The sequence below is a fragment of the Brienomyrus brachyistius genome, chromosome 16 (assembly GCF_023856365.1).
Source record: "Brienomyrus brachyistius isolate T26 chromosome 16, BBRACH_0.4, whole genome shotgun sequence".
NCBI lineage: Eukaryota > Metazoa > Chordata > Actinopteri > Osteoglossiformes > Mormyridae > Brienomyrus > Brienomyrus brachyistius.
Genome location: NC_064548.1, coordinates 3,427,651 through 3,444,844, shown reverse-complemented (window position 1 = coordinate 3,444,844; position 17,194 = coordinate 3,427,651). Strand labels below are relative to the sequence as shown.

Sequence of the window (17,194 nt, the reverse complement as noted above, 5' to 3'; positions counted from 1 at the left end):
CCAAGAGATTTAGTGTAGAGGGAGAATAGGAGAGGGCCAAGAACCGAGCCCTGAGGGACACCGGTGGAAAGACAACGTGGAGTAGATGTGGATCCATTCCATGTCACTTGGTATGTTCGGCCTTCTAGGTAGGAAGCCAGCCAGCGCCAGGCCAGGCCACCAATGCCAAGACTCCTAAGGATGGATAGGAGAGTTTTGTGGTTGACCGTGTCAAATGCTGCTGATAGGTCAAGAAGGATGAGGACAGATGACAGTTTGGCTGATCTGGCAGCATGTAGCTTCTCAGTGACTGCTAAGAGGGCAGTCTCTGTAGAGTGAGCTGCTTTAAAGCCAGACTGATTAGGATCCTGGAGGTTGTTCTGAGAGAGATAGAGAGAAAGCTGGTTGTAGACTGTACGTTCGAGGATTTTTGAAAGGAAGGAAAGAAGCGATACTGGTCGGTAGCTGCAAGTGTCTGAGGGATTTAGAGTGGGTTTTTTTAGGATGGGAATGACCCTGGCTATTTTGAATGCTGTTGGTACATGACCGGAGGTTATGGAGCCATATGTTTTCATTTGAACTCTGATGTGTTTCCTATTATGAGGTGCTGATTACAATATTTTATGTACAGCTGTACTATTGCTCTGCTAATTCAACCTTCACACTCTGCTCTTACTGGTGGAATGTACAATCCGTGAAGATTGGCCACCAGGCCACGCATATATAGGCGTGAAACCTCAAACACTATTGGCCAGGTAGTTCAGTCACTTTGTCCAAGCCCTGTGGCTGTATATATGATATTCACTCTTCAGGTTGCAATACCTTTCATAAAGCAAGTCAGGAAAGTTTTAGTCTCAGACCTTTGATGTCCACAGTCAGAGATACACACTGATCATTTTTGCATTTTGAGCTCATTCACTATGTGTGAAAATCTTGTCAATATCTACGAAGAGTCAATCTTTGCTTTAATGAGATATTAGTTCAGCAATTTGAGTTTATAGCATCTCTTGCACAGCCCATGGTTTTCCAAATTACAAAGAAATTTTAATTAATATTTGAATTTTCATATGGGGTGGCAGGGGGGTGCAGTGGTTAGCATTGTCACCTCACACCTCTGGGACCCGGGTTCGAGTCTCCACCTGGGTTCCATGTGTGTGGAGTTTGCATGCTCTCCCCATGTCATCGTGGGGTTTCCTCCGGGTACTCCGGTTTCCCCCCACAGTCCAAAAACATGCTGAGGCTAATTGGAGTTGCTAAATTACCTGTAGGAGTGCATGTGTGAGTGAATGGTGTGTGAGTGTGCCCTGCGATGGGCTGGCCCCCCGTCCTGGGTTGTTCCCTGCCTTCGTGCCCATTGCTTCCGGGATAGGCTCCGGACCCCCCACGACCCAGTAGGATAAGCAGTTTGGAAAATGGATGGATGGATGAATAATCAAAAATGGATTATAAAGACTAAGGATAGTTACGAAAACCACAAAGCACATTTTTTTTTTTACTTTGTACAGAGTATGAGTATTTATGAGCATTTATATAGTTATAATACAAAGTATTACTCATAGTTATTTGCACTATTATTTTCTTTACCTTACCTTTATTCCTATTGTTGCACTGAGCATGTAAAGAACAAAAGAATTTCCCTCGGGATAAATAAAGTTTTTTCTTATCTTATCTTATTTGAAAATGATGACAATTATTTACTTTTTCTTAATAACAATCACACCGTTTGCAAGCATTTACGCTGTGAGTGACTTGCTGCCAGCCTGCCTTTCTAGCTTTGGTGGCAGCCATGATCTTGCTCTTCACCATTAATGTACCTGCTGTCTCCCAATAACCAGCGAATGCACCATTCTTTGCCACGTGACACACTTCAAAGCTGGAGCAGATATAAGCATCATGTGGACTCCCAGACCACTTGGCCACAATGTCCTTGAAGGTTGCATATCACCTGGACATTTATACCTAGTGCTGAGAAGCATTTTTGACAGGTGCAGATGGGATTCAGGAGGCTGGGAATACCAACAGGAACAAGCCTTCCACCCTCTGCACCTAAAATGCCAGGCATGCCTGCAACAGCATGAAAACCAAATGTAGTGCCATGCAAGGCATCCCCCTCCTGCTGGACACTACATGTAGTTGTATACATAGTGGCACAATAGCAATCTGGACACCACATTAACAGATTTGGACACAGCAGCCTAACTGCGGGCACGTGCATCGCGGACATTCAGCAGGAATCTATTGGTAGTTTAGAAATAGAGATGCTGCACAGTGGGACTGAGGACAAATTCCTGTGTTCCTCTTTCAATTCACCAGACCAAGGAGGCTCTTTATTTCACCTATTAATTGTTCCTTATTGAGATGGTCCAAGGGGTTTTAAGACTAGGTAATTTTTCATTACATGGAATTTCCAATTTGACACCTGCTGGTGAAAAGTGTGCAATTTCCTTGTCAAAATATTCTAAAAATAAAATATTTAGGGTAAATATAGTTTCAGAAATTAACTGCTGCTTTATAATGAAATAGAGTTTATAGTATACTCAAAAATGTGGGATTATTGTAGATCAATTTCAGTTGGGGTGAATTTGAATGTGCTCCGAATGTGCTTGTAAACAGGCTTTACAAGCAAGATTAAACGTCTGTTAATGTCAGAAACATTCACTCCCAGCGCTTTAAATCACTTATGTAACCATAAAGAGCTTTTTAGTTCTTTAACATACTCAAGAGTAAGGTATATGATGTTTTAAACACAGTTTAATATTATTATCGATTCTTTTGGGCTTGCATGTTCAGTAAAAATATCAAACTCGTAAAGTCCTAACTGAATATCTATCGTCTTGTATGTTTTATGTTATTCTTCTTTCCCCGGACCCTGACTTGTACACTGAAAATCACCGTCTTCTGTGTTTTAAAAGGTATATATTTTTTTATTTAATACCTTCTGAGTAAGCGCTTATTTTATATTCCTTAGTGCTTAAGAACCAGCTGAGAATGACTATTAATAAAGCATTAGAAATGAAACAATTTGCTCTACTGGTTGCAGCGCTACAATGCATTTTATCTTGTTCCAAATGGATTTGGATATAATCCTCTGTCCTCTTCCGGAGTGCAGCATGCATTTAATCACGGCGGTAAAGTACAGAAAAACAAGAGACTTTTGTCCACAGAAAGATGTTAATCGCAAAAGCCGAGTGCCACAAGCACATATCTTATAACTGCACTAATGTTATAATAAGAAGTGTGAAAGGTGTTCCCGTTTTGTTTCCCCGTGACGTATCTCATAACCCACGTCTACAGACGAGTCCACTTTCTCGAACTGAGAAAACATTAATTCCAGTTTGATCTGGTTTTCATCCAATACGCCCTCTTGCTCGGCAGTTACACCTGTTTTAATATGTTTGACCATACTGCCTGCGTCCAAAATTGTTCGTCCCAGCTTTCGACGCTATTGGCTGAGCGGGTGACGCAATGGCCCGCCCCCTCAGAGAAGCGTCCTGTCCCCTCCCCTCCGTCCGGGAGCGGAAAAAACTAGCGCTTGCTCAGACCGTGCGGCCTGAACTGTGGTGCGGGCATTTCTGGAACGCAAACAAGTTTGGATTAAAAATAAATAAATAGGACAGAAGATTCAACATCACCAGAGATGGAGGTATCGTCTGCCGAAAGGACTGAACCAGGAGACAGCGAACAGGACGAGGAGGAGGATGTTTACGAGGTGGAGAAGATTATTGATATGCGAACAGAGAAGGTGAGCCAGGGGGCTATCTAATGTCGGAAAACGGGGAGGGCGAATGGCTCCTTGCCATTCAAGAAATGTTTTGTGTGGCCAAACTTTAGAGGGCGGTGTGAAAATGATTGCAAATGGTAACTGCATGCGTGGAAGCAGCAACCCGTGCGCGTCCTACTTCTGTTACCATACTCCCCCTTCCTTCCCGTTCAAGCAGTTAACGTTTAAATTTCTCACCTGACGCAGCTATTTTATACTTGTTGGTCAGTCATCTCACCCAAGTCCGTATGCGTGTGAGCGTACGTGCGCGCGCGCGCTCCGGGTGGCGAGCTCTCTGCACTCACGAGCGAGCTGAGTCGCCGTCACCGGCGACAGCAATAACGGCGCTTTGACTTTCGGCCAAACGACATTTCATCGGCTCAGTCTCTCCCTGAAAAACACTTCCGTGAATGTTATTTTTCGTTTACACTATAGGCGGGCCAATTAGCCATATATATGTTCCCACGGTTTATTTTCGTCAACCCGTTGCCTGTTTGACTGCATAGCAACAATTTCAGCTCATTTTAATCATTCATCTCAACGGGTGGGAAGCAGAGGAAAATATAGTTTTTGTAGAACCCCAGAAATACGTTTGATACGCAGTCACGTTACATGTGAACTTTGATCATTTAAAGCAGTGATTAATATGGATCACGTTGTGATCTTTTTCCCCTGCATATTTATGTGGCTACTAACACATCACTGACTAATCTCTGAATGTTTTTACTAGATTAATTTCACGAAACACTAGGTATTGAGTGGGTCAGGGGCTGCCAGGCAGTTCATTCTACTGGAAATCCAGTGAGTGGTAGCAGGTCTGATGGGTCAATTATTGAAAATGTCAGTTTATCCGGTATTCTTTGTTTTGTGGTTAACCGAGATCCAGGAATGACAGGTGGATGTCAGAAGAAGCATTTCCCCCTGCCTTCCTCAGCTTTCTCAGACCACAGACACAGAAAGGCAGGGGGGGGGGTTCAGTGGTGCACAACTTTTAACTTGTAATGGGGGCTGTAGTGTGTTGTTCATTTAAAAGGGGCTCTTCTCTCACTGTAAGTTGCATTTTACAAGGCAAAGTGCCTTGTCTGTGTGCTGCCACACCCAAAGTGAATCCCCCCCCCCCACAGCTCAGGCTTCCCTTTTAATGGCCCCCGTAGGGATTTTGGGGACAGCTGGAGCCTGGCATCAGACAGCATGTGGTAGATCCACTAGACAGTTAGTATTTCGGGCTAGAGACTGCAGTGGAAAGACGCTGAGCCCACTGTGTAGCCCTGTGTGCCAGATTAGCCCTCTTCCGACTGTACCCATTGCTCATTTTCAGAGAAGGGAGTCCCCTTCCCGTTTACGTGAATCTCCTTTGGAATCAGCATTGCTATCACTTATTTTGTAGCAGCATTATCTCATTGCAATAGCAGCATAGCAGAGTGATGTGTAGGGGCAGTGGGAGCAATCAGATCAACTGAAACTTGGGGAACCCCTACTGTCTGTAAGCAGCACTCAGCGGCGTGGATAGAATTTCTGCAGTGTGACATTTGTTTTTAGTCCAACGAGGAATGTCTTTGGTTTTCAGTGTAAGAAAAACAAACATCTTGATGTGAGTGAAGGTGACATGAGATATATGTGTGTCGGGCAATGTGTAGGGTGTCAGTAATGCTGAATTTAAAATGGTCTTTAGTAACCTCGTGGGAGTGAGAGTCCAGTGTGTGCCAAGACCCCAATCTGTGATGGGAATGAGTAGACGTGCGCACACACACATACACACACGCGTGCGCACACACTCTCCCGCTCACATTCTCTCTGTCTAAGGAGGGGCTAGAGGAAACTGGCCAGAGACTGAAGCTGCTGGCAGCCACTTTCTGTGTACTGTGGCTCTTGGAGATCTGGAGACCTACAAAAATACAGGGTGGGGGGCAGGGGGGAGCTTTGCACTGAGGCAGCTTTCACACACCAGGGAAAGAGGGGTGGGGGCATATGTGTATTTCTGCTTGTCTTCCTCTGTCAGACACAGACAGGCACACAGTCGGGTTGCTGACACTCCCTGTGACCGCACAGCACTAATATGTGCAGTTTGACGCTCTTGGATCTCTCATCTTGTTTGTGTCCCCAGAACAGAAATGGGGGATGATACACATGCTGCGCTGTGCCCTTCTGTGCTTCCTTCTTTGTGTGTGTCTCCCTTTATACATTGTTGTCACGCACCTAAAGCAGTCCTCTACACCAAGGCCTCATTTTGTACATATAAATGTTGGCCGGTTTATCCATGCACAGGGTATTTTTACTGGAGTGATTCAGGCAGTCAAAAAACAACAGTCCAGTAGAAATTAGTCTTAGCCACAAATGTGAAATACTAGTAATACTAAATATAATATTAATGAAATGTTTTGCCTCAGACACTGTTCCACCTGAGTCAACCCCTAATGTCAGATGACTACTGTGTTTTCACGGTGGGTGCCGAGAACCTCTGATATGTTATGATGGCGAATGATGGTTTCTCTCACTGTCTACTGGTTGGAGCCACTGAGAGGGGTAAGCCACTGGTTTTTATCCGTGAAATACAAACCAGGCTGAACCTGGTTGGCTGTGGACTCCTTTTTCCCCAGCTTCAGTATTTATTCAATTTGTTGAAGTACTTGAAGAATATACCACCTGGCATAGTGTGCTCAGCTTCATAAAGGCCACCAAGCACTATGTATTGTAAAATCCATGGGTCTTTAGACTCCCCTAACTTTCAAAATACTTATGCTCATGGTAATAATTTACATTGGAGCACAGATGTTGAGCTGTTGTCGGACTCTGGGAACTGGAGCAGCAGAAATTCGGAGCACGGCACAACTACTCCTCATTTAACGGCTGCCTCAATAAGGGATCACACGCAATTTTGTACTCTTGATAACAATGCATGCCAGAGTGAGAGAGAGATTTCTGGAAGAATGTTGTTAAAATGCCCACTTCATGAAGGATAACAGAAATTAAGCATGAAAGATGGAAGTAAAGATGTAATCAGTCACAGGCTTGGTCTTTGGAGCGGAACTCAGTTGCTAAATGAGGAGTGGTTGTATGGTAACTGAAAATGGTGCATTACTGCACATTAACTTGACTCTTGTCAGGGTTTAATAAAAGACAATTGTTTACATGGCTGTACAGACTGACGTTGCCTCAGGGCTTAGACTACAGTTTGTAGTTTACTCACTAGGGCTGGCAGTCAGCCCTGACCTGACAATTTGATCCGATTTCGATTCACAGATGCCTAGTTTTGATTCAGTTTCAATTCAGTTCAATTTTGATTCAATTTTCCTATGTTTTTAGAACAATTCTTTGAGAATCAATTTATCATGTAGATTAATGTCAAACATTAAAAAAGGTCAGAGTTGATTTTTTTTATTTAACCAACAAAGAGAATACTGTTAGGTAATGTCTGTTACTATGTGAAACAATTAACCAGAAACGATTACTGTTAGATCTTTTTCTTGTGTGTTTGCAATGGAATGAGGTCCTTCATTTTAAGCCAGTCTAAATCAGCCATGTCCAATTAATACAGACTTCCACGGTACAGATTCAGGAGTGACTGGCCTTCTGTATTTCAGTGAACATGGACTACTTTCGGTTATTGTAGTCCAGTGCAAATTGTCATCTCTGTAATTAGGTCATATTTGTAAAGACTGTGCAGTGATAATTTGTAAAGAGGTGGAAAGCATTTATCCACTGAAAATGGAACTTGAATGGAGTTTTTTTTTCCATAAACGTCTGACGACCTACACCTATAGCCTCTTCTGCGTCAAGGTTTTCTGCAGGTGCAGAGCAGTATAACACTTCTGAGTACACCAATTTGTAAGCAGCTGTATGGCTGGGAGTAAACAAAATCTGTTTTTGTGCTGGATTTAGTAAGTTAAGAGGATATGTCACCCAAAAAAATTGTCATTTGTTTTTTAGATGCATTAACTTTGATGTTAAGATCTGGATGGCATTGGTTATTATCTCAACTATCTCTGAAAATCTGGGGAAATCACACGTTTCTTTTCCCATCTGAATCGGCCAGTCAAATGAAATTACATACCGAACCTCCCTCGATAAACTAACCCCAGCTGAGACTTTTAGATCCGCTGGCTTTGAATGAGACTTTAGAACATCTGCGTGATGCCTCAATGATTCCTTAGAATTATATAAATATTGCCACAATACTTCATCCCCATACTGCACACTTTGCAGATGACTTTGCTCATCTTATTTAAGTCTTTAATCCCCAGATGCTTCCAGACATCTGCTTTAAGGCCTGAAGGCACTGCTGCTAGAGGGCCACCTTCCACCATTGTTGGCGTCAGTGGCTAACTTTATGGAATTTACTTTAGCCTAGTTAGGATAATAACAGTACACTGTACAGGGGAGAGAGGCACCACCTATACGTTGATGGGACAGATACAAGTAAGATTCAGCAAAAATGTTTTCAATGTCACCAGGATCGATCGATCGATTTTGGGATTCTGTGATTTATTTTTTTTTCCTGCCACCCCTATTCCTCACTTGCTGGATGTTGTTGGGAGTGTGCCTATATTGTGATCTAGTCTATGTGTGAACATTGCAGACCTCGTGGTATCAGATCTTCCATGTAGACAAGCCACAGCTGATGCAGCATGGTGTGCGCTCGTGATGTAATTCTGCATGTGAAATTTTTGTTTGCCTGGCTGCATTTTTTTTGTGCACTGCTTTGGGGGTGAGTCATTATCAGTCTGTGTTTGATGTGAACAGTCTTTACGGTCTTTCCATGCTCCTTCCTCCTCCCACCTCCTTTCTCACTCATCCACCCAAACCTGTCTGCTTAAATGTGAATGGGAAGAATGTACACATCTTACATCTGCTTATTGATTTGACCTGTAGACACTACTCCTTTTCTGCTCCAGGGGGAGGTGCTGTACCGCGTGCGCTGGAAGAACTACACCTCAGACGACGATACCTGGGAGCCAGAGTCTCACCTGGAGGATTGCCGAGAGGTGCTCCTCGCCTACCGGAGGAGGCTGGCCGAGACAAAGAAGGAGGCCCCTGGAGTGAGTCTGGGTTTCATCATTATCCAGCAGGTTTCCCTGGGGCTTAAGGATAATTTCAGCCTCGATCATGGTGAAGACGTTGGCTGCACAATGGTTAGCCTTGTTTTGGGCCCAGGAAGTGAGGGTGTAACAGTACAAAAAATTCTTGGTTTGGTACAAACCTTGGTTTTGGGTTCATGGTTCTGTGCAATTTTGGTACAACCGGGAAAATGGAATTTATTTCAAAATTCTACTGTCAAGTATGGTCGAATGACTGTAGCGATACGCACCCCTATAGCCATAGTTATTTTTTTTTAGACTTGTCTGAATTTCCTGGCAAAAGCGCCATAAATGCCAGAGGGAGAGGCACTTGCAGAGGCTGTTTCTGACTTGCTGTGCTCATACACTCTGAGGGTGGTGTCTCAAGAGTTACCATGTTGGACGTGTTGCCAGCAACATATTTGAATTCGGTGTATCATAGCCAACAGACAGTTTTGGTTTTGGCTGGACACTTCCAGCCGGAGCGTAGGTAATAAGTTACAGGTGGTAACTTCCAGCGCTGCCATGAGTAGCAGCCTATCCAGCAGCTCTGATTGTTTCCCTAAATTTCCTTTGGGATTAATAAAGTATCCGTCTGTCTCTCTCTCTCTCTCTCTCTCCCTCCCCAGTGCTGGTGTAGTTCATTGGGAAACCAAAATGTCCCCAAACCACTGAATATGACTGACTGTAACCAGCATTAGCCATAACCCACTCATTCACAGTTAGCATAATGTTTTCCATGTTAAACAGGTACTTGTAAATTTAGATATTGTCAGTGTTAGTAAATGTATTAATTTATTTCATTGTGCACACTAAACTGAAAATAATGTACCAAACAAATACATGTACTGTTACAGCTCTAACTTATGGTATAGAAACGGTCGGTTTCTTGGAAGAATGGCAGCTGTCACTGCGTTATTCGTCAGGTTCTGGCATCTGCAGGTTTCTCTGCTTTCCAGAGGCTTCCATTTACAAGACTAGTGCTCTTGTAGAACAGGTTGATGAGAAGGCACATGACTGCTCTGAACTCGGGCTCCTGTTTGCTACCTGGAAAGCCGCAGTGGCAGCGTTTAGGGTCCTTGGCCTGCGGGAGGCTGCAGAAGCTGCGTGAGCTGAATGCTTTGGTCTAGGACGGGCCTTTGCCCGTGGCCCACCAAGGCTCTGTAGACTGGGAGCACGTCTGACCTCTGATCCGTGTCAAATCTTTGGAAATGAAACGCAGGTGGAGAAAGCACAGGCAGTAGGCTGTAGTGCAGGGCAGAGCCTTCGCCTGCCGGCAGAGACACCCCAGGGTATTGTGGGAACCCATCAGCTGCAGGAGAAGGAGGAAGAGGTCACAGGCCCACACCGTGGGTCATGCAGGGACCCACTCCTACAGGTAAGACCCCAGCTTATACCTGAGCTCCGCCCACCAGTTTGTTCCCCTGCCTGTCACTAGCTGGTGGGTGAGCGGGTGAGGCGGGTAGGTGGAGGTTTTCTGCGTGTACCGTGCAGTGATAGTTTGAGAGGTCACTCTGGCACCGGGAAAGGAGAAAAACGTTAAAGTGCTTTACTTTTTCCACTGTGTTGGTGGTATGGTGTTTATGGAAATGTAGGCTTTGCCTGTGTATGTGATTTTGTAGTGTTTTTGTTTGGTGTCTGTCTTCCTCTAAAGGCGAGTGGAAGGATTGGATTCTCGTTGTTGGGGAGCCAAAGATACGCTTGCATGTCTGAGCATGTGTGAACAAAACATAGAATTTGTTTCTTTGATGGCAGCTGCCTCCATGAATATTACAAATGAGTTGGTCTTCCCTTTTCTCTTCCCACACGATGGTTGGACATTTGTTGATGGGGTCATGGTAAGGTTTCTTTTTATTATGGTTGCATTTCCTGTTGGATATTAATGAGATTTTTTATCATCTTTGGGTATAATTTTCTGTGTGTATTTATATTTTGGGATTTCATTGTTGGATATATATTTCATATATTGGATTTTGGGATTTCATTGTTCATATAGCTTTTTTGCAGTGCGGGAGGGCATTCCACAAAGCAGGATGTCTTCATTAGCCAGAAAACTTAAGCCAAATGTAAGGACTGTCCAGCAGGAATGTCACTAACTTCCTTTCCTATTGGACAGTTTTCATGTTTGGCTTAAATTATCCAGCTAACCAGGAAATCTAGCTTTGTCGAAACTCTTCCCAGAAGTCATTTGAGGGGATGTAATATTCATGAAAGCCATGATCTGTTTTTTAAGGAAGCCCGATTTTATTATATTTCTAAAATTGCAGCAGTTATTAAAATAGTTAATTATTACAACAGTACCTAATTGACAAAATAAGTGAACGGATCCTGATTGATGCCAGGCCATGAAGATTGGCCACAATCCAGAATTACATGTGTGGGATAAGTGAGAACCCCTGACGATGACATCAGCCCTTGTTCTGTCCTGTTTGTTAGAAGCTGCCGATGAAGAGTGACCTGTTTGATGCAGACTCGGAGAGCGAGGGCGGCAGGAGTAAGAGGGATGAATCCCCACCCAAGAAGAAGAAGAAAAAGAAGAAGTCAAAAGCAGAGGCTGAGGATGTGACCACAGAGAAGAAGAAGAAACGGCGGAAGGAGAAGGAGCGCTGGAAGCCGCTGCCTGGACCTGAGTCCGACGGCAACGAGTCGGAGGTGGTGGACAATGAACCGGTTATACCTTCAGCACCATTAAAAAAGACTGTCCAAACCAAGAAGAGGCCTCTTGTGTCTGATGAAGATGATGAAGAAGAGGAAGAGATCATTGGTGCATCAAAACGGCAGACAAAAGACAAGGTCAGAGATGGAGGCAAAGGCAAGAAGGAGGTCCGGACAGAGAACAAAAAGAAGAAGAGCAGGAGGAAAAGTGAGCAGAACGTGCCCCGTGTGGAGGACGAAGAGGAGGCAGCTTCGGCAGTGCAGGCTGAGGAAGACTTGAACAGCGAAGCACCATCTGAGTCAGCCAGCATGCAGACTGATGACACGACTGCCACAGAGAGCTGCGAGCCGCCCGAAGGACCCCCCAGGTCAGGGGAGGAGGCGAAGGCCAAGCAAAAAAAGAACAAGCCTGCAAGCCTAAAGCTGCAGGGCATCAAGGACCTCATCCAGGAGAAGAACAAGAAGAAGGTACAGCAGCAGGCGTCGCCACATGAAGCCACACCTCCACTGAGGGAGTCCAGTCATCAGAAGCTAAAGAACCTGATGAACAGTCGGGGCATGGCGAAGGTGAAGCGGAGCGTGGACGATGACCATGGGCTGCCGTCTTCCGATTCTAGCGATGCCACTACCTCCATCCAGCGAAGGGGGAAAGCCAAAGCGCAAGAGGGCATGGCTCAGAAGACAAGCTCTTCTGCAGCTAGTTCTGCCAAGGCCAAGGAACCAGATGAGCAGAGGCAAGACGGAGCTGGGTTGGCCTTTAGTTCAGCCCTGGCTTCAAAAAAGCAGAAGGAGAGCGTGGAAAAGGAGCAGTCAGGGTCCACCAATCTCTTTGAAAAGTTTCTGTTGAACTTTGAGGCCAAGGACCGGGTGCTCAGGAGACAGACGGTCCATGTACTGAATTCAAGCACAGAGACACGAGGAGAGCACAAGATAAAGGTCAGCATGCACCAATTCAGCATCAGTGTTAAAATGAAACATCTGTAAATGTATAATTTTATACTTTACCCCTCCTTATATATAAGGCTGCAAAGGCAGAGAAGAGGACGAGGTCAGTGAAGGAGGTGATGCAGAATAGGTTGGAACTAGAGAAAGCCCATAAAGAGTTCAAGGGTCCAGATGGTAAGTAGCGGGGAGCTTGGCGCCGTGCGTTAACCGTGTACTGTAAACCTGATGTATGGATATAATTAAATGTGGGGGTCATCTGAATTAAGCAACCTGAGGCTGGACCTCTGTATCCTCTGGTGGATGGTGTAGTGTACTTGGCCTCTCTTTGCCTCAGCTTCACAGCCAACAAACAGCCCAGCGGAGGCAGAGGACAGGCCAAGCAGATTAGACCATTCACCAGAGGGCAAGGAGGCAGCTGAGGGTGCAAAGGACCAGGTGAAGGGCAGGCCCGAGGGCCCCACAGAAAAAAAGGACGAGAAGCCCGACGAGGTGCCGGGACGGATCAGAACCACGCCGGATGATGTCTGGGAGAGAAAGGGAAGGTTGGAAGAGGTGAGGAGCGATCGCTTGGAGAAGAAGGTGCCAGCAGCGTCACCAGAACCAGCAGAAGAGTCATTAGCCACGGCAACGGGAAAGTGGAAGGAGAAGAAAAGGAAGCAGGAAGATGGCGAGCCACGGCTCTACATGGCCTGCGATGACAGTCGGGAGACTCGGGAGCCGACCCTGAACACTGGTAAGCTTGGGGCTATACTCAAACCTGCCCTGGCCGGAACAGCAGTCAGGCTTTCACTGTTAACCAGGGATGGACACTCAGACTTGTTCCTGATCGCCCTCAGACTTGACTTGAACTTCTGTGTGAATCTTTCATATTTTAATGAACAGCAGAACGTTTCTGCAGAAGCAAAACACTCCCTGATCTTTTAACTAGTCCCCCCCCCCCCCAGGATTGTGTGACTTGGGACTGTGCAATAGGTGCAGGATAATATTATTAATACCAACATCACATTTTACTCTCATACCATTCTTACATTGCTAGTGAGCTAGATTAAGATCAGGCTGTTTCTTACCTTCATACTATACGGACATTATACCGCAGGGGGTTAAAGTTTCGCTAAAACATTTCTATTGTGTCATAGGAAAACAAACTTAGCTAGCTTTGCAATTTTATCGATTATTCCTTTTCAAGATTATCTGGTGTATGTTCAATAATCAGTTCAAAGGTTATCTCCGATGTTTCACTATGTTTTCGTGGTGGTTCCCCTGCGGTTTACTTTAGCTTTACATGTATTACAAATGGCAAGCTTTGTGTTGTCTTCACTCACAGTGAAGAACTTCCATGCTAACGATATGTTATCGTGTAGCTGTGAGTGTGCATGTGGATGTGAGGCTATTGCCTGCCCCGTTGTGCGGATGACATATGGCACGTGTAAAACGAAACGGTTTGGTATTGGAAATACATGAGACTGACCGGCTAGTCTCCAGTCTGAGCCGAACATGCTAAAAATCGACCGATTAGCATTGAATGTGTAATAGGTTTCACAGTGGTTAAAGAATATTACACAATGGAATTTATTGGAGTTTTTCTAAAGTTTAGCTTAAGCCTATTTGCTTTTTCCCCCTCAGTTATAAATTCCAGAAATTGCTCTGAGTATCAGAATACTGTTCTGTTATCTGTAAGCATTGCTGTTAGTTCTGTAACCGGAGTGTGTGATGTATGCTGTGACAGACAGGGGGCAGGCTTCCTTGAACCTTGGGGTGGACCTCAAACTGGACTGGATGACACTGGAGGACTTTCAGAAGCACTTGAATGGGGAAGATGAGGTTTTGTCTGCTGCAACCATATCTCCAAGTGAGTCTGACTGGATACACAGACATTCCATAGCTGATGTCCCGCGTAATGTTCAGGAAGAAACCCAAATTATGACGTAAACTAAGACAATCGGTTTCCTGCATTCTACTTGCAGGAGAAGGTGTAATTTTACGCATTGTTTTCCAGAAATCTATAGAGGAACCTTTGTTGGGGAAAGACCCATTATGTTGAAAAGACAAACGAATTACTGTAAATAGAGTGATTAAATATATTGTTTATATTACTATACCCCACCTACTATAGGTGAGTTTCGAGAGGCGGTGAAGAGTGGCGATTACCTGGCAGTACGGTTGGCACTTAATTCCAAAGAGGACTACAACCTAGATCAGGAGGTAGGGCAAGCTTTCTCAGGAACATGGGTAGACCCAGTGTACAGCTAATGGTGAATCTGCAGAACTTTGAGGCTTTGGGAGAGGCCCTCAGAGAATCCACTTGAATGCAGGACTCGAGTGGGATGTCTTTGGCCATGCTGGCGGCAGCCGGCGGGCAGGACGATATCCTGAGGCTGCTGATCAAGAAGGGAGCGCGGGTGAACGGCCGGCAGAAGAACGGCAGCACGGCCCTGATGCACGCAGCAGAAAAAGTATGGCGTCTGGCCCTTGTTTCCTTCACACTTTCCCCATCTTCATTTGTTGCTTCTATACAGCCTCTCCGTCTATTCTGTCTTCCCATACATTTAACATGGAATCCATCCATTCCATGCCTATCCTTGGCTGTCTGGTCGAAAGATTTTTTTCATTCACACAGCCAAATTTTGTTTATATTTTGTTGTGCTTTGCTTTTGTATTACATTTAATTTCTCAAATCATTGTTTTTGTCTTATTTGTAAATCTTGTCCATGTGTCCATCCCTGAATTTTGTAATTTTCCTCAGAACTTCTTGACAACGGTTGCCATACTCCTAGAAGCAGGGGCCTATGTCAACGCCCAGACGCTGAGTGGTGAAACGGCTCTCATGAAGGTGTGTTCATCAGTCAGAGGATTCATTGTTTAAAATGAAATGTTGTTAGTTCATGTTAAGTATTATAACATCATCTTGATTGTGTTTTCTGAACCTCCTTCCAGGCATGTAAGAGGGGAAATGCAGACATTGTACGTCTCTTGCTGGAGTATGGGGCTGACTGCAATATCCTATCTAAACATCAGAACAATGCTATGCATTTCGCCAAACTGAGCAACAACATCATGGTCTATGATCACATCAAGGACCACATGGCGACGTAAGTTCTGAAAGGGCAGAGAAAACCTGTTGTCCAGACTATGTGCAACAAAGAGGCACAGCCTCATTAAATAGGTGCTCTTTAACAAGCCACCTTCCGGAACAGTGGAACATGTCACTCGGGCCTTGGAAAATTTTGCCTTGACATGTATGTTCCAGTCTGCCTAATGTACATCTCGGGTCTAGGCAGCCAAATAAAGAACTGTTATGACTCACAGCTCATCCCTGTTCCCCCACTACCACAAATCATGCAGGCTATCTAGTGTGGCCGAAGACACCATTCGGGCATATTTTGAGACGCGGCTGGCTGTACTGGAGCCCGTCTTTCCGTTAGCCTGCCATCGGCTTTGCGAGGGTCCAGACTTCTCCTTGGAATTTAATTACAAAGCTCCCCCGCACACCCCCGCTGAGGGTATGTATAAGGTACACCTGTGCACGTTAAAGGTGTAATGGGCTAAGCTGAAACCCATGTGACCTAGGTCTGCTTCTCTTCCAGGAACAGGCATCCTTCTCTTCATCTTTCATGCCAACTTCCTGAGCGAGATCACGGCTAGACTTTGTGGGCCTTGTAGTGTCCATGCTGTTGTGCTCAATGACAAGTTCCAACTTCCCATCTTCCTGGTGAGCTAGGTGGACTATTCAGGGTTTACTGAAGGTGGCGATATGACATGCAGTACTAGAGTTGAATATGTAGTCATTTAACTCATTTTAATAAAATTTCCAAAGGTGGCAATGTGTTTAGTCATTTATAGGTGTGGAGACGTGCTTGTTAGCTATGACCATCAGTTGTTTTCTATGGCTTATCACACTGCCCAACTCAGTGTGTCCTGTTCCTCTCCTTTCCAGGATAGTCACTTCATTTACTCATTCAGCCCAGTACCGGGTCTCAATAAGCTTTTTATACGACTGGCAGAGTCTCCCACTGCCAAGGTAAGACTGTTCACCTTGATGACTGGTCACAGGAGCCTCTAAAACAACGAGTCAGTTTCGAAGGATGGAAGTATTCAGAGATCAAAAATCAGCAATAATAAATGTATTGGCCATGTTCAGAGCAGGCAGGTCTGGAGGCAATAAGAGTATGAATGAAGCACAGTAATTGTGCAATTACTGAGTGGGGTTTGGTGAGACAAAAATGATTTCAGTTACTGCATTAAATAACAGTATATTGTGCTGGAGACATTGTGTCATTGAAACAATGTATTAATTACAGAGGAATTAGCCTTGAGAATCACCAAACCAAGTTCTGCTGTTTTCAGGTTTAATGTGTTTTTTTGTACCTCATCTGTATATGAAGTCAAGAAGCACTTGGTTTCTGTTTTATTCTACATGTAATGCATGTTCTGTCGGCCCTCCAGGTCAAGCTGCTCATCTGTGCATACAGAGTCCAACTACAGTGACATGCATGCCTCGGGTCAAAGGTCAACTGCACCCTAAACCAAGTTCAGGACATTCCTGTGCAGCCTTGTTCTTTATCCTTGAGTATGGCCCCAGCCATATCCATCAAGATGAAAGACTAGCCCAGGATGATGGAGTGACCGAGTCTCTTGCCCATACAGTTTCACCAAGAGCTTGAGCCCATTGGGAATGGGCTGCCTGCGTGCAAAGAATATGATTATCCCTGGGGCACGGAACCACGCACGGAACCACACACAGCGTGCTCTATGTTTTTGAGGACAAGAACTGATGACTCCAATAAATGCTGCCTACCCAGAA

The 17,194-nt window shown here is 44.9% G+C and overlaps 1 protein-coding gene across 7 annotated transcripts; it reads left to right on the top strand.

Annotated features, from left to right (window-relative positions):
• The first annotated feature begins 3,472 nt into the window (after positions 1-3,472).
• Positions 3,473-17,194, top strand: mphosph8 (M-phase phosphoprotein 8). Of its 7 annotated transcripts, none has more exons than XM_048977782.1 (15): positions 3,473-3,721; positions 8,632-8,775; positions 10,016-10,171; positions 11,233-12,384; positions 12,471-12,567; positions 12,728-13,126; positions 14,120-14,242; positions 14,507-14,595; positions 14,706-14,846; positions 15,137-15,223; positions 15,328-15,482; positions 15,736-15,893; positions 15,978-16,102; positions 16,328-16,411; positions 16,837-17,194. In XM_048977782.1, the coding sequence occupies exons 1-15, from the start codon at positions 3,617-3,619 to the stop codon at positions 16,876-16,878; spliced, it is 3,057 nt and encodes a 1,018-aa protein (XP_048833739.1). In that variant the 5' UTR covers positions 3,473-3,616; the 3' UTR covers positions 16,879-17,194. The 7 variants fall into 7 exon arrangements, with proteins under 7 accessions (XP_048833739.1, XP_048833738.1, XP_048833742.1 ...); XM_048977781.1 differs by having other exon boundaries at positions 11,230-12,384; XM_048977785.1 differs by lacking the exon at positions 10,016-10,171 and having other exon boundaries at positions 3,474-3,721.